This window comes from Oncorhynchus clarkii, chromosome 20 (genome assembly GCF_045791955.1).
Source record: "Oncorhynchus clarkii lewisi isolate Uvic-CL-2024 chromosome 20, UVic_Ocla_1.0, whole genome shotgun sequence".
Classification (NCBI taxonomy): Eukaryota; Metazoa; Chordata; class Actinopteri; order Salmoniformes; family Salmonidae; genus Oncorhynchus; species Oncorhynchus clarkii.
The window spans coordinates 39,051,323-39,068,195 of record NC_092166.1 but is presented as its reverse complement, the minus strand read 5'-3'; the positions used below and the strand labels follow the sequence as shown (position 1 = coordinate 39,068,195).

The 16,873-nt window shown below is 43.5% G+C and overlaps 1 protein-coding gene across 1 annotated transcript; it reads left to right on the top strand.

Annotated features, from left to right (window-relative positions):
• Positions 1-1,070: 1,070 nt before the first annotated feature.
• On the top strand, positions 1,071-16,605 carry LOC139377080 (microtubule organization protein AKNA-like). The gene is made up of 21 exons (XM_071120122.1): positions 1,071-1,437; positions 1,588-2,948; positions 3,038-3,112; positions 3,260-3,377; positions 4,746-4,882; positions 4,968-5,027; positions 5,202-5,335; positions 5,682-5,865; positions 7,702-7,816; positions 7,878-7,899; positions 8,852-9,031; positions 9,364-9,496; positions 9,622-9,716; positions 9,807-10,120; positions 10,236-10,362; positions 10,602-10,855; positions 12,902-13,045; positions 13,367-13,465; positions 13,601-13,718; positions 13,903-14,065; positions 14,373-16,605. Exons 1-21 carry the CDS (start codon positions 1,218-1,220, stop codon positions 14,541-14,543), a joined length of 4,224 nt encoding a protein of 1,407 aa, XP_070976223.1. The 5' UTR covers positions 1,071-1,217; the 3' UTR covers positions 14,544-16,605.
• Positions 16,606-16,873: the final 268 nt, after the last annotated feature.

Here is a 16,873-nt window from a genome sequence, read left to right as displayed (position 1 = left end):
AGTTTGCTGATAATGTTGAGGCTAGCAAACTAACAAGCTAACGTTAAGTTACTTACTTTAAATAAATTGAGAGGTGGTCAAAACACACAAGTGTTTTCAAAAGCTCTGCGTTTGTCAGCAGCAGGGGGAGAAGAGTGAAGTGTTCCCCCATGCTTTTTTGAGAAGTTTTCAAGAGTTACGGAAGCAACCAAACCCCTCCCCTCGCGTCAAGTCCAGACGTTCAGCGATACAATGTACATTATTGATGAATCCACAGGTATTAACCTGCCCTAGAGCTTGAAACAATGTGACATGCGAAATTGGAACTGGTGTGTTGTGTCAGAACTTAAAGATCACATACGAATCAATTATGTGCAGGATAGAACACATTCTAAACAGATGAGATTGTTAAAGCTGAAGTTGGACTGCTAAGGGCCAGGTCAGGTGAGTTTCAGTAGGTACAGGACAGACAAATGCTGATAAGCAGGGGTAGAGGTAGCCTTATAAATAGAAGCGTTACTCCACGTTCATGATATTAGACTAATAACATTTACATTTGGATATTTTCTTTTTTATTCATTACATAAATAAAAAGTGCCAATATTCGTATGTAAATGTTTATTATTAACCATGAATTTGGCATACTATTTATAGGGTTAGTGTAGAGATTGTTTTAAGAGGTTGCATCGACTGTATGAGACCTTTGAGAGAGAGATTAGTTATCCTAATAGAATTGTACTTATACTGGCTTAGTAAGTGCTTGTGAACTTATGACATACTTGTTATGTTGAAGAGCAAGTTTATATAGTCTCTCACATTACTCATACATGCACCCACAGACACATACCGTAGGTTAGGCTACTCTCTCACTCATATGCACAGATACTCTCATACTCACACACAAACCTACCCTCAAACACACATCACTCACGCCTACACAATGCATACAGATTCTTGAATAATTGAGATGAACTCATCTTGATCTATTGTTGTCGGTTCACCCGTCTGCGTTGCTAAGGAATGAACACGGCCATTGTCCTCCTCTTCCCTTTTCCCTCTATCTGCAGACCGAGGCAGACGGGAACCGGGAGACCAGAGTCAAGGCATCGGTGAAAAACTGGGCCAGAGAAAGGGCTCCTTTTAAGGAGGGGACCATTTTGAGGGAGGAGGTCAGCATTGGGGAAGTTGTTGAAGCCGTGGGCTAGCACAGCACCAGGATAGTTCTGAGTGACGAGCACATGGAAGGGGATCCCCAAGATCAAGAGGAGGATTCTGAAGCCCAGAGGAGAGCCTCTTCCCCTCAGTCCTCTGTGCTATGGGAGAAGTGTATCCGGCAGAGTATCTTTGTGGACCTGAGTGAGGATGAGAGTCTCCACTTCAGTGACCTGGAGGGCTCCTTCACGGTGCATCTCTCCCAGGCAGAGTCGGCTATCTCAGGGAACAGCATCCATCTCAGTGGTAAGACTTACGCTGTCAACTTGCAATTACTCTAGAAACACCATTGTTATACTTCAGCAATTTGTAACAATATCATGCCAATCTATAAAATGACTGTAGCATACTGTTCCTATGAATACTTCACAACTTCTTACTCTCTGTCATTCATAGAGAACTTAGAGCTGTCAGTGTCTGACTCTGGGGAGTCCTCCACAGAGAGCAGTAGCTGTGTCAGTGGCCAGAGTGAGAGAGTGGTGGAGGGTAAGACCAAGAGCGGTGGGAAGTGGGTGTCTGCCCAGAGACCCAACACTGAGCAGGAGCAGACCATCTGGGAGTATGAGAACGCAGGAGACACCTCCGATGAAGAACAGGAGGACCTTCCACATGACGGGGACCTGGGAAGCCAGTACATTAAGCCCTCAACCAATGACAGTCACAAGTCTGAGGAGAATTGCAAAATAGCTGATGTTCTATCAAAAGACCAAGCTGGAGCATTGCATTCAAGACACAATGTTAGAGATCATTTTGATTTGCCAGCAATGGTTGGAGAGATCAATATCATACAAGGTCACATGCAAATTGAAGTCAACACTATGAACCATGTATCTATAACTCCACCCGAGGGAGAGGGTAAAGGAGCTTTTTTTTACTCTACAAAACCAGAGGCTGTTCCCACATGCAGTAGTCCTGTCCGTAAAGTCCCACACCCAGACATCACCCAGCTGCTGCTCCGTCACTTTTCCCAGGATGAGCTGTTCTGCTCAGGCAGTCTGATCGAGGCAGAGACCCTGCCGGAGGTGTCCCTTCTGGAGAGCATGGACGAGACAGTGCTGAGCAGGGGCCCATTGCACAGGAGCACAGGGAGCCCCAATAATAATAATAGTGGAGGAGCCCCACGACGCAGCAGCACAGGGGGACCCAGCAGCGAGAGTGAGAGGAGTCAGAGCCTACAGGAAGAAGATGAAGGGAAGAGTGTTCAAATGAGTCCAAGAAAAAACCTGGAGGAGAAAAATGGAAGAAGGACTGCCTCAGAGGGAAAGAACACACGGAGTGCTGAGTCTTACAGCAGTGACGTCAACTCTCCTCAATATAGTGGCATATCAACCAGTAAAAGGGAAGTCCCTGAACAGGACAGTAATGGTAGCAATGGTTCAGACCTAACCAAAGAGGAAGATGAGAATGATGAAGATGAGGAGGAAGACCAAATCTGTAGAGGTCCCCTGGTCAGAACCAGGTCTTTCAGCGAATTAAAGTATGGACAGGGCCAAGTCCACTACCCACTCCCTGACTTCTCCAAGGTGGCTCCCAAAGTGAAAATCCCGAAGAGTACCAGTGTTCCGGTGAGACCTGTCAGCCAGTCTCCCAGCTTCCTCAGAGCTCAGTCCTCGCCAGGCATGCTGGGTAAGTCCTCTGCTTTGGAGGTGATCCACAGAGTGATGGAGGACTCTATTCAGCCCTCAGAGAGACCCTACGTGTTTCGAGACCAGGACAAGCAGACAGAAACCTCCCCAGGACTGGTGCGTCACCTACAGGTGAGTCATCATGTTCAGTAGTTTAGCTCACACACCGCTATACAAATGCGTCATACATCCTTCATCCAGAAGACATCTTTCTCTTTTAGGCTGAATACGATAAACTAATGACTAAGTATGCAGAGGCTGAGAACCTCCTTGATCAGATGAGACTGGGGACAAAAGTAAGCCTTCAGAATGTTTTCTCTTTTTAAACACTTCTTTCTCTATGGTCTTTCTGTTCTTTCATCTCATTAAATATAGTCTTAAGACAGCCTTCTTATTCTTGTCAATTTGGACTGAATTTATCTCAAAATGTGTCAACAAATTAGAATCAAGCACCCTCTGACCTTACCCTGGATTTTGACTGTGGTGACCAACAAGACCTTCCGGGTCCTGGTGGAAGCCATTTTGGATCTATGCTCTTCCCCAACCCCCCATCTCCTACAGGTAAGATGCTATCTCTGACATCTGATATTATGACGGGTCCTCTCTCTGTTACAAATTACCTGGCCAAGAGCCACCGTTTTCCTTAGTGGCAAATGGGGTCTGATGACATAAGATTCTGGTTACACTCAGTCACAACTAGCCTGTCAGTTTTAAGTTCCTCGGCATACACATCACAGACAAACTGAATTGGTCCACTCACACAGACAGCATTGTGAAGAAGGCGCAGCAGCGCCTCTTCAACCTCAGGAGGCTGAAGAAATTTGGCTTGTCACCAAAAGCACTCACAAACTTCTACAGATGCACAATCGAGAGCATCCTGGCGGGCTGTATCACCGCCTGGTACGGCAACTGCTCCGCCCTCAATCGTAAGGCTCTCCAGAGGGTAGTGAGGTCTGCACAACGCATCACCGGGGGCAAACTACCTGCCATCCAGGACACCTACACCACCCGATGTCACAGGAAGGCCATAAAGATCATCAAGGACATCAACCACCCGAGCCACTGCCTGTTCACCCCGCTATCATCCAGAAGGCGAGGTCAGTACAGGTGCATCAAAGCTGGGACCGAGAGACTGAAAAACAGCTTCTATCTCAAGGCCATCAGACTGTTAAACAGCCACCACTAACATTGAGTGGCTGCTGCCAACACACTGACACTGACTCAACTCCAGCCACTTTAATAATGGGAATTGATGGGAAATGATGTAAATATATCACTAGCCACTTTAAACAATGCTACCTTATATAATGTTACTTACCCTACATTATTCATCTCATATGCATACGTATATACTGTACTCTATATCATCGACTGTATCCTTATGCAATACATGTATCACTAGCCACTTTAACTATGCCACTTTGTTTACATACTCATCTCATATGTATATACTGTACTCGATACCATCTACTGTATCTTGCCTATGCTGCTCTGTACCATCACTCATTCATATATCCTTATGTACATATTCTTTATCCCCTTACACTGTGTACAAGACAGTAGTTTTGGAATTGTTAGTTAGATTACTTGTTGGTTATTACTGCATTGTCGGAACTAGAAGCACAAGCATTTCGCTACACTCGCATTAACATCTGCTAACCATGTGTATGTGACAAATACGATTTGATTTGATTTGTCATAAGAGTGAGGATTCCAGAAAAAAAAGACGACACAAATATATTATACAACCAGTTTACATGAGATGATGCAACCTTATCAATGACATGAGTAATTCCTCATTAAATTAAAACATTTTCACACAAAATCATCATCAATTAGAAATAACATACTTTCCATTTTCAATGCTGTAGAATTTAGGCCATAACATACGTTGGATCTGCATCGTTTCAGCTTTTGTTGTGTTTGCAGGACAATGTACTGATGGCCCAAATCAACAAAACCACTCTAAACAGCCTAGCACTTCTCCGACCCAGACTGACCAACAGAGTGAAGGGGAAAGGATGACCAGGGAGTTGAGGGATATTATCAGTCAGTTTTTGCAGAAGGTAACCTGGAAAACATACCAAAGCTGTATAGTGGTGCATTATCATTTAAATGGTACTGAATTATAAACACTTATTTTTATTACAGGTGGATGAATTCAAAATGTGTCTGACCACAATGTCAATTGCTATTGAAGAGCAAGAAATGGTAAATGGATCTTAGTTACTTTCAGTCTTTTTCTGTTCAGGACTGTATTCTGGGTGATGTAATTATAAAGATGTTTTAACAATTGTAACTTATAATAAGAGTTGATTCTCATTTCCTTTATTCAATAAGCAGAGTATGTTGTTATGTAATTCATAACGTTGTGTTGTTTTCCAGGTGTTTAAAAGTATGATGGATTCCCAGGACCAGCTGGAGAGGCGGTACATCAGTAAGAAGGAGGAGCACAGAACTCTGGAGATGCAGAACTACTTTGGCCTGGCCAGGAACACAGGCCAGTTCGACCCCGAAAGGTTAGATGTCAACTGATTAATCTTATTGTGTGTGAGGAGTTTGAGTTAAACAGTATATCTGCGTGACTCACGCTATAGGGCCACCCAGAACTGTACTGTGCTGGCTCGGCTATTTTCTTTTCACATAGACCTTTCCGTGCGGTTCCAGCAACAATGGTAGATGTGTAACTAGGTCAGCTCAGTAGCCTGCAGCTTGGCTTGGCACAGTTTAGCCCTAAAGTGTGTGTGAATTAGGCAGTTCTGTCTAAAACCAGAAACATACTGACACCCAGGCTAGGTTTGTGTAGAATTCAGCATGATGTGAGGGGTATTTTATGCACATTGTCGGTTCTTTTTGTGTGTGAAGGCAGGTGGAGGGGGAGATATTCAGGATAGGGATGCATCTAGAGGACATTAAAGAGCTGATTGACAGGAACGTGCGTGAGCAGCAGCTCTCCCCACCCCACTCATCCTCCACACTCCTGTCACTGTGTGGGGGTCCCAGTCTCCCTGGTCTGCTCACCCCCTCACTTCCACCACCCATGCATGAGGTAACACACTCACTTACTCATAGCATAGCTGTTCATTCGCTGCTTTGCCCTTTATTTGCTTGCTCACTCTTTCACTCACTCACTCACTCACTCACTCACTCACTCAAATACCTTAATGATTACTGCATAAATGCATGTACTTACAAGCCTTTTACCAAGTAGTTATATAGATTATTGCGCTGTTAGTTACACTGGTATAAGACTCTGTAATAGAGGTCGACCGATTAATCGGAATGGCCGACCAATGTCTTTCTTAAAATCAATACACAGAAGTATATATTTTGAAACCTGCATATTTAGCTAAAAGAAATCCAGGTTAGCAGGCAATAATTAACCAGGTGAAATTGTGTCACTTCTCTTGCGTTCATTGCACGCAGAGTCAGGGTATATGCAACAGTTTGGGCTGCCTGGCTCATTGCGAACTAATTTGCCAGAATTTTACGTAATTATGACATAACATTGAAGGTTGTACAATGTAACAAGAATATTTAGACTTAGGGATGCCACCCGTTAGATAAAATACCGAACGGTTCCGTATTTCACTGAAATAATAAACGTTTTGTTTTTTCGAAATGATAGTTTCCGGATTCGACCATATTAATGACCAAAGGCTCGTATTTCTGTGTGTTATGTTATCATTAAGTCTATGATTTGATATTTGATAGAGCAGTCTGACTGAGCGATGATAGGCAGCAGCAGGCTCGTAAGCATTCATTCAAACAGCACTTTCGTGCGTTTTGCCAGCAGCTCTTCGCAAGCACAGCGCTGTTTATGACTTCAAGCCTATCAGCCTAATGGCTGGTGTAACCGATGTGAAATGGCTAGCTAGTTAGCGTGGCGCGCGCTAATAGCATTTCAAACGTCACTCGCTCTGAGACTTGGAGTGGTTGTTCCCCTTGCTCTGCATGGGTAACGCTGCTTCGAGGGTGGCTGTTGTCGTTGTGTTCCTGGTTCGAGCCCAGGGAGGAGCGAGGAGAGGGACGGAAGCTATACTGTTACACTGGCAATACTAAAGTGCATATAAGAACATCCAATAGTCAAAGGTAAATGAAATACAAATGGTATAGAGAGAAATAGTCCTATAAATACGATATTAACTACAACCTAAAACCTCTTACCTTGGAATATTGAAGTTTCATGTTAAAAGGAACCACCAACTTTCATGTTCTTAGCAAGGAACTCAAACGTTAGCTTTTTTACATATTGCACTTTTACTTAACTTTTACTTCTTTTGCATTATTTAAACCAAATTGAACATGTTTCATTATTTATTTGAGGCTAAATTGATTTTTATTGATGTATTATATTAAGTTAAAATAAGTGTTCATTCAGTATTGTTGTAATTGTCATTATTACAAATAAAACATTTAAAAATTGTCAGATTAATCGGTATCGGCGTAATCAACTAAGGGACTAATTGCACCATCTACGTTTCCTTCATCTTAAATGCATGCATGTGAGACGTGTTTGTGTGAGCAACATGAGCTGTGGATGCACGTGTTCTGTGCAGCAGTAGTCCTGATGAACAGGGCTACATTTAATTCCCAAAAGTTGCGTCCTCTCCTCGGCCCCCCGTTCACTCCCCCTCACAGATCTGGTAGGACTGAGTAGTTGAAAGCGATATGGTGTAAACTAGGAGGAACAATACCTTATCCCCATCTGTGGAGGGGACAACTTTGTAGAATTAAATGCAGCCCAAGTCCTTGTTTTGAAAGTGGAGGCGTGTCCAGCGCTCTAATTGAGCGACAATCATTTCCGATGTCGCTCATGTTTCACAGTGAGGACACATTAGCTACTCAAAATGTGTTCTCCTCTTATCAACCTCTCTGTGGTCAGGGTCTCACATTACAGATTCCAGGCCCCTGTTTTTCCACTGGGGGTTATGAGACAGTGGAGAGGGAGGAAGATGAGGAGGATGAGGAAGAGGCCAGTGAGGTCCATGGACATGATGGTTTAGACCAGAGCTGTGATCTCACACCTGCTGACCCCCACCTGCTGACTGAACAGCACAGGACACAGCAGTGTCAGTCTACGGTACTCATCACGCCTCTGAGTTGCTCAATAAGACTATAAATTCATGGGTTTCTTCACTGTGCAATACTACACTGTGTACCATCTACATTCCTGCAATACTACATTGTGTACCATCTACATTCCTGCAATACTATACTGTGTACCATCTACATTCCTGCAATACTACATTGTGTACCATCTACATTCCTGCAGTACTACACTGTGTACCATCTACATTCCTGCAGTACTACACTGTGTACCATCTACATTCCTGCAGTACTACACTGTGTACCATCTACATTCCTGCAATACTACACTGTGTACCATCTACATTCCTGCAATACTACACTGTGTACCATCTACATTCCTGCAGTACTACACTGTGTACCATCTACATTCCTGCAATACTACACTGTGTACCATCTACATTCCTGCAATACTACACTGTGTACCATCTACATTCCTGCAGTACTACACTGTGTACCATCTACATTCCTGCAGTACTACACTGTGTACCATCTACATTCCTGCAGTACTACACTGTGTACCATCTACATTCCTGCAGTACTACACTGTGTACCATCTACATTCCTGAAATACTACACTGTGTACCATCTACATTCCTGCAGTACTACACTGTGTACCATCTACATTCCTGCAATACTACACTGTGTACCATCTACATACAGTACTTGTGTTTTTATGCCTTATGACATCAAGTAGAAATCCTGTCTTGGGGAGTGATATTATCTGTCATTTCCATTACATTGACATCAATGGCAGTTATTGTACCTGCGGTACATGAATGGCTTTAGATTCAGATATTCAGAAAGTCATGTAGACTGATATCAGGCACACTTCTGGCCCTCCCATGGGGGATAATGTTCCATCCGGGCACAAAGGTGGTGTTGGGTTCCGTTAGCAGTAGGAACAGTTTGTTTTAGTCGCTGTGTTTCTGTCTGTTCCCCCGGAGGCTCTCACAGGGCTCCCTGGAGACAGTGGACATCACCAACACGGAGGAACAGGAGGAGGAAGAAGAGGAGAGGAGCTGGACCTGCTCGGGCCTATCTGAGCGGATAGCTCGTGATAGGGTTCTGCAGTATTTGGCTCTCCAGAACCCGGGATTTCGAGACAGACTTTGGACAACTGAAAGGTTAGTGTTTTGGCATTTGAGTGTACTGTACTAGATAAGTAAACAAGCTAACCAATTCAATATTCACCCAAGACAACTCTTTTCTTTATAATGTAGCAGATGTGCATAATGTATGGACCACACAACTAATCCCCACTCTAGTGTAATTGATACAGTTGTGGTTATTTGATGTGGTGATTTCAGAAATACCATAGTAAGAGATGGTGTGCTGTCTTATATTGCAAAACTGACACGTCAAATATTCCTGAAAGGTCTGTGGGACAAGTATTTACCAATGAAACCTGTCTTCATCTTTTTATTTTGACCGTGTATTGTTGTCATTGTTACTGTAGCCTGCAGCAGAGTCCCCTGAGCCCAGACTGTGACCTGGGAGGGAGTGTGAGTCTGGCTTTAGAGGTTTCCTGTTCCTCTTGTCTGAAGAGCCAGTCCCAGAGCATCACAGACCACACTCTCACCACTTCCCAGGTATCTTCTATGACTTATATTAGCTGTCCCATGTTTATTTCTGTATTTACTCTAACTCCCTAGCCAATAGCACAGACCATTGTAATATTGTACAGTAGCTACATGGATGTTATTTTTTGTTGCAGAGAATAGTGAGTCCAGAGACAGACAGTGGGATAGGGAGCTCTGACTTGAGTCTCCAAGCCACAGGACTTTCTCAACCAAAACTCCATACAGAAAGGTACAGGCACGCACATCCATACAACTGCTTACAGGCTGACTGAAAAAGTCAATGTTTCATGTTTATTATGTTGTTACGATCCAACCTCAGGCTCCAGCTCCAGCCTGATGGGAATTCCAATCCTATCAGTATGAGTGACAGTGAAGGCTCCTGCACCAACCTGCAGACCACTATGCATCAGCCTGTACAGGTGGGAGAGAGGAGACCCAACGCGCAGGGAAATGTCCATTCAGCTGGGCTGACCGGAAAAGCGACACCTAGCCTGCAGTCTACTGTCCATCTGACTAGGGATATTGGAGAGAGGAGACCCAGCCTACAGACACCTGCTGAGCTGCAGCTTTGCACCACTGCGGTGGACCACTGTGTGACCAGCACTACTCAGAGTGTACCTGCCGGACTGCATGGTGAGTGATGAGGAATCACAGAGTGCCTGCTGTGGTCGTAGTGAAAGTATAGACGTTATTCAGTAGACAGTACAGCAGAGAAAACACTGAACTAAATGCTCTAATGTACACACAGAGGGTGAATCCCACACTACCAGTCAGCTCAGTCATCACGGCCCTGACTGCCCATTCAAAACCTCCCATAGCATCACCATGGATATGCCACAGAGAGACTGCCACTCCCACACCTGTTCCTGTCACAGGTCAGTCTCAAAGTACTGAGTATTCAAAACCTCCCATAGCATCACCATGGATATGCCACAGAGAGACTGCCACTCCCACACCTGTTCCTGTCACAGGTCAGTCTCAAAGTACTGAGTATTCAACTCAAGAGTCAACTTTATCATATGACATGGGTAACCAAGTCAGGCTGCCAGGTAATACCTCATAGAGGCCAAAACATATTGTTTTTGAGTTGGCCAACCCCTCTCTCTCTCTCCAGTTCGGCCATCCAGGCCCTGCAGTCGGAGGTGTCCCAGCTGAAGAGAGACCTGAAGGAGGGTCTGGTCCAGCTGCCACACCTCTCCCAGAGGATGGATTATCTGACCTCCAGATGCAGGCAGAACAGAGACAGAAGACCCAAGACCCGGCCCAGAACACACCACAAACCAGCAGGGAGCAGACAGAGTCTGACCAACACCAACTCCAAGATAGAAGACTGGATCTCCTCAGATATGGACCCCAGCAAGAGCAAAGGTACCTTACTAACCGGGTTAATGTACTGGGAGTGTAATCCAAACCAAGTTGCTAACAACAATGCTATTTTGCATCAGGGTTGATGCCTGCCTATGTCTAATGCAGTAGTACAGGGTTCCCAAGTTGGCAGCAGATTTGATTCCCCCCCCCCAAGTTTTCTGAACAAAAACTAAAAATATAAATATATTTAAGTAAGACTGAAATCACCAGGAAATCAGTTCCAAGTGATTTTAACTTAGGAAATCTGTTCCCAAGTATTCCCACACATAAATGTAGAGGAATAGGTGATTGTATCCCAATGTAATAAAGGTTTGAATAGAAAAGGTGTATACAGCAGTAGTTACTGTATATACAGAGCATTGGGAAAGTATTCAGACCCCTTGACTTTTTACACATTTTGTTACGCAACAGCCTTATTCTGAAATGGATTAAATAAAAATGATCAGGAATCTACACACAATACCCCATAATGACAAAGCTAAAACTGTTTTTTTTTTTTTTTTTTGCAAATGTATTAAATATTTAAAAAACAAAATACCTTATTTACATACGTATTCAGACCCTTTGCTATCAGACTCGAAATTGAGCTCAGGTGCATCCTGTTTCCATTTATCATCCTTGAGATGTTTGTACAACTTGATCCACCTGTGGTAAATTCACTTGATTGGACATGATTTGGAAAGGCACACACCTGTCTATATAAGGTCCCACAGTTGACAGTGCATGTCAGAGCAAAAACCAAGCCATGAAGTCAAAGGAATTGTCCGTAGAGCTCCGAGACAGGATTGTGTTGAGCCACAGCTATGGGGAAGGGTACCAAAACATTTCTGCAGCATTGAAGGTCCCCAAGAACACAGTGGCCTCCATCATTCTTAAATGGAAGAAGTTTGGAACCACCAAGACTTCCTAGAGCTGGCCGCCCAGCCAAACTGAGCAATCGGGGGAGAAAGGCCTTGGTTAAGGAGGTGACCAAGAACCCGATTGTCAGTCTGACAGAGCTCTAGAGTTCCTCTGGAAATGGGAGAACCTTCCATAAGGACGACCATCTGCAGCACTCCACCAATCAGGCCTTTATAGTAGAGTGGCCAGGCGGAAGCCACTCCTCAGTAAAAAGGCACATGACAGCCCACTTGGAGTTTGCCAAAAGACACCTAAAGACTCTCTCAGACCATGAGAAACAAGATTCTTAGGTCTGATGAAACCAAGCTTGAACACTTTGGCTTGAATGCCACGCATCACTTCTGGAGGAAACCTGGCACCATCCCTACTGTGAAGCATGGTGGTGGCAGCTTCATGCTGTGGGGATGTTTTTCAGCCGCAGGGACTGGGAGACTAGTCAGGGTTGAGGGAAAGATGGACAGAGCAAAGTACAGAGATATTCTTGATGAAAACCTGCTCCAGAGCACTCAGGACCTCATACTGGGGCAAAGGTTCACCTTCCAACAGAACAATGACCTTAAGCACACAGCCAAGACAATGCAGGAGTGGCTTCATGACAAGTCTCTGAATGTCCTTGAGTGGCCCAGACAGAGCCCGGACTTGAACCCAATCGAACATCTCTGGAGAGACCTGAAAATAGCTGTGCAGTGACGCTCCCCATACAACCTGACAGCGCTTGAGAGGATCTGCAGAGAAGAATGGGAGAGACTCCCCAAATACAGGTGTGCCAAGCTTGCAGCATCATACCCAAGAAGACTAGATGCTGTAATCGCTGCTAAAAGGTGCTTCAACAAAGTACTGAGTAAAGGGTCTGAATACTTATGGAAATGTGATATTTCCATTTTTTATTTGTAATACATTTGCAAACATTTCTAAAATCCAGTTTTTGCTTTGTCATTATGGGGTATTGTGTGGAGATTGATGAGGTTAAAAAAAAAACTATTTCAGCAATTTTAGAATAACAAAATGTGGGAAAAGTCAAGAGGTCTGAATACTTTCCGAAGGCACCGTATATGTAGGTCATTGTATGTGTATAATGTGCTTTTAATGTCGTACACCACTTGTGAACAAACTTACAATCCCCTTGTATGTGGTCGTTTTCTCTAGGTACAGACAGTGTGGAGTCGGACCGGTCTGGGATCATGCTACCATTCCACAGTACACCACTAGGTGGCAGGAGAGGAAGCAGCAAGCCCTACTCCTGCTCAGATGGACCAGTGAAACCCCAGAGCAGAAAACCCTTGAATACAGGTTGGTGGTGCTGGTGTTGACTTTCTGCTTATGGGTCTAAAATAAACGGAACAATTGCAAAAACAAGAGTGATTCTTACATTATATTTAACAAAATATTAAATCAGTTGCTGAGTCAGATTTTGGTACTTCAGCTTGCAGAATTTGCTTTAAAGTTGTATTTGGTGGTCATAAAGGCAGTTGTGTGTGTTTCTACATGTAATTGTCTGTTGGTGTTATGTATTATGTCATGTTTTATGTGGACCCCAGGAAAGGTAGCTGCAGCTTTGGCTGTAGCTAATTGGGATCCTAATAAAATACTAAATACTAAAATCCCTTTTAGCATCAGAGGAGAACCGTTCTCTGGAGACCTCCAATCTCACCCATCCCAGTCCTCCAGCACTCTGGCACTCATACAAGAACAAGAGCTACAGATCTCCACGTAAGGACCAGCAACAAGCCCCTGTGACCCTGCCATGACCGTGTATCATTCTGACTACTTTACCCATTTCAACATGTAAACATTGGAACAGATTCGTCAGGGTTGTGATGTTGATTCTGTCTTTTTTCATTGTAGCACAACCAGGTGACATGGAGAATGTCTACTCTAAGGGCAGGTATCCTCTCTCCTCTCAGCCTCTACAGAAGCCTCTGTTGCAAGTCAACTATGGCTCCTCCTGCAGTTTACCTGCAGGGTAAGATATGGTTTCATCATTTATTGCCATAATCTATTTGCCTTATTTGAATCCATATTTATCCTCCATATTGCTTGAACCTTCATCAGTGAAGGTGAAAGAGAAGAACTGAGATGCTTCCCAGGATTGCCTACTTCTACACTACTGTACTCATGCTCTCGCTCTTCTCCGTGGGTCTCAACAGTTTCAAAGTGCGAGAGCAGCAGTCTGTCTCCCACCACCGGAGGCGCTCTACCCAGTCAGACTCAGCACTGCTGCCCAGCAACGTGTGCTTTCAGCAGACCTTTCCCCCAGCTCTCAGCCCCCCCAGGACTGGGGTCATAGCCAGCAGGCACAAAGCCAGCAGGGTGAGCCTGGCCACATGGAAAACATTCTTTCATATCAATGGGTGCCAGTAATGTTTTACTTGTATTTACTGAGAAATGATTAGTGGTACTGTTAACTTGTAACAATTTAGCACATCTGGTACTCGTACTGCACAGTTTTTGTTTGTGTTTGATTTAATTTGACAAATAATTATAATCCTAAAAGAACCAAGGAGCTTTTTGTAGGTTATTATCATTTCATGTCAGAAGCGTTTTCTATGCCTTTTGTAAGTAAATTAAAGGTGACTGAGATACAAGCGTAACCTTAAACTGTTGTTGTTTGTCTTAGGATGAGGACATCAACAGGACATTGGACAGGGCTATCGAGGCAGCCCGCATTATGAAGAGGACCACTGAAAGGATGGCCAAGAGCCTGTCAGCTGACCTTGCCAAGGTTGAGCTGTACAGGAAGTTACACGGCCTTCACCCATTGACAGGGAGGAACAATACTGGCTCATAACACTCTAATTGACACACTGGAGATACTGCTGCTACTATAGGGCTGGTCCAGGATTAGCTAACCAGTGAATTCAGCAGGGATTATTTTGTATACAGGTGAAGTCGGGAAGTTGACATACACATTAGCCAAATACATTTAAACTCAGTTTTTCACAATTCCTGACATTTAGTCCTAGTAAAAAATTCCCTGTTTTAGGTCAGTTAGAATCACCACTATTTTAAGAATGTGAAATGTCAGAATAATAGTAGAGAGAATTATTTATTTCAGCTTTTATTTATTTCATCACATTCCTAGTGGGTCAGAAGTTTACATACACTCAATTAGTATTTGATAGGATTGCCTTTAAATGGTTTAACTTGGGTCAAACGTTGTGGGTAGCCTTCCACAAGCTTCCCACTATAAGTAGGGTGAATTTTGGCCCATTCCTCCTGACAGAGCTGGTGTAACTGAGTCAGGTTTGAAGGCCTCCTTGCTCACACATGCTTTTTCAGTTCTGCCCACACATTTTCTATAGGATTGAGGTCAGGGCTTTGTGATGGTCACTCCAATACCTTGACTTTGTTGTCCTTAAGCCATTTTGCCACAACTTTGGAAGTATGCTTGGGGTCATTGTCCATTTGGAAGACCCATTTGCGACCAAGCTTAACTTCCTGACTGATGTCTTGAGATGTTGCTTCAATTTATCCACATAATTTTCCTTCCTCATGATGCCATCTATTTTGTGAAGTGCACCAGTCCCTCCTGCAGCAAAGCACCCCCACAACATGATGCTGCCACCTCCGTGCTTCACGGTTGGGATGGTGTTCTTCGGCTTGCAAGCCTCCCCCTTTTTCCTCCAAACATAACGATGGTCATTATGGCCAAACAGTTGTGTTTGGCCATAATGTGGATATAGATACTTTTGCACCTGTTTCCTCCAGCATCTTCACAAGGCCCTTTGCTGCTGTTCTTGGATTGATGTCCACTTTTCGCACCAAAGTACGTTCATCTCTAGGAGACAGAACGCGCCTCCTTCCTGAGCGGTATGACGGCTGCGTGGTCCCATGGTGTTTATACTTGTGTACTATTGTTTGTACAGATGAACGTAGTACATTCAGGCGTTTGGAAATTGCTCCCAAGGATGAACCAGACTTGTGGAGGTCTACTATTTTTTTCTGAGGTCTTGGCTGATATCTTTTGATTTTCCCATGATGTCAAGCAAAGAGGCACTGAGGTTGAAGGTAGACCTTGAAATACATCCACAGGTACACCTCCAATTGACTCAAATGTTGTCAATTAGCCTATCAGAAGCTTCTAAAGCCATGACATAATTTTCTGGAATTTTCCATGCTGTTTAAAGGCACAGTCAACTTAGTGTATGTACACTTCTGACCCACTGGAGTTGTGATACAGTGAATTATAAATTAATCTCTCTGTAAACAATTGTTGGAAAAATGACTTGTGTCATGCACAAAGTAGATGTCCTAACCGTCTTTCCAAAACTATAGTTTGTTAACAAGACATTTGTGGAGCGGTTGAAAAATGAGTTTTAGTGACTCCAACCTAAGTGTATGTAAACTTCTGACTTCAACTGTATATTTTAATAATACTATAACACTAACTCATGGATTAGCGCTGTGGCAACTTCCAACCCAAAGCTAAACATTATTAAACCTTCAGTTTACAATTAGAAAAACTTTTGAATGTGTTTTTGGAAAATGGATGTATTTGAGAAATTTGACTGAATCTGATCGTTTATTTTTGAATTACATTATTTATAACCATTTGGTCTCATTAGTGATTTTGTAAATGTCATATTACTGAAAAGATCAAAATTTGATGTTGCAAAATGTCCCCACTTATTCGAGAGGCCTGTGTGTGTTAAGATGAACAGAAGGGGAAGGGGCACCAGCGCTGTTCATAGTGGGCTACTGTAATTGACTAAACATGTAACCTTTGCCTTGGTAACAACAGCTGCCTCAGTACTACTACCATTACTACCAGTATCATTCAGCCACTTCAACGTATAATCTCTTAGGCCGCAGGACATCACTATCAAATGATCCTGTTCCTACCTACCCAACTGTCCGTCCACCATTCCCCAACACACATACCAAGATTACTTTGATTTAAAAAAATCTGCCAGATTTTGAATATTACATTACAGAAAAATCACCTTCACTTCTTTATGAGAATGGGTATCGATATTTGTATTCTTAGCTAATTTGTTCATCTGACACCCTCCTGCTCAGCACCTATCTGTGCCTGTTTGAGCTTGCCAGGCTTAATAAACCAATAGAAAAGTTTTATAAATTGCAAGCCCAGCCCATCTGGCACTACAGGCAGACTCA

Coding starts and splice junctions, on each gene's coding strand:
- LOC139377080 (XM_071120122.1), top strand. CDS start 1,218: ATGGAAGGGGATCCCCAAGATCAAGAGGAGGATTCTGAAGCCCAGAGG. Junction 9,497..9,621: donor ACACTCTCACCACTTCCCAG/GTATCTTCTATG, acceptor TTTTTGTTGCAG/AGAATAGTGAGTCCAGAGAC. Junction 10,363..10,601: donor CACACCTGTTCCTGTCACAG/GTCAGTCTCAAA, acceptor CTCTCTCTCCAG/TTCGGCCATCCAGGCCCTGC.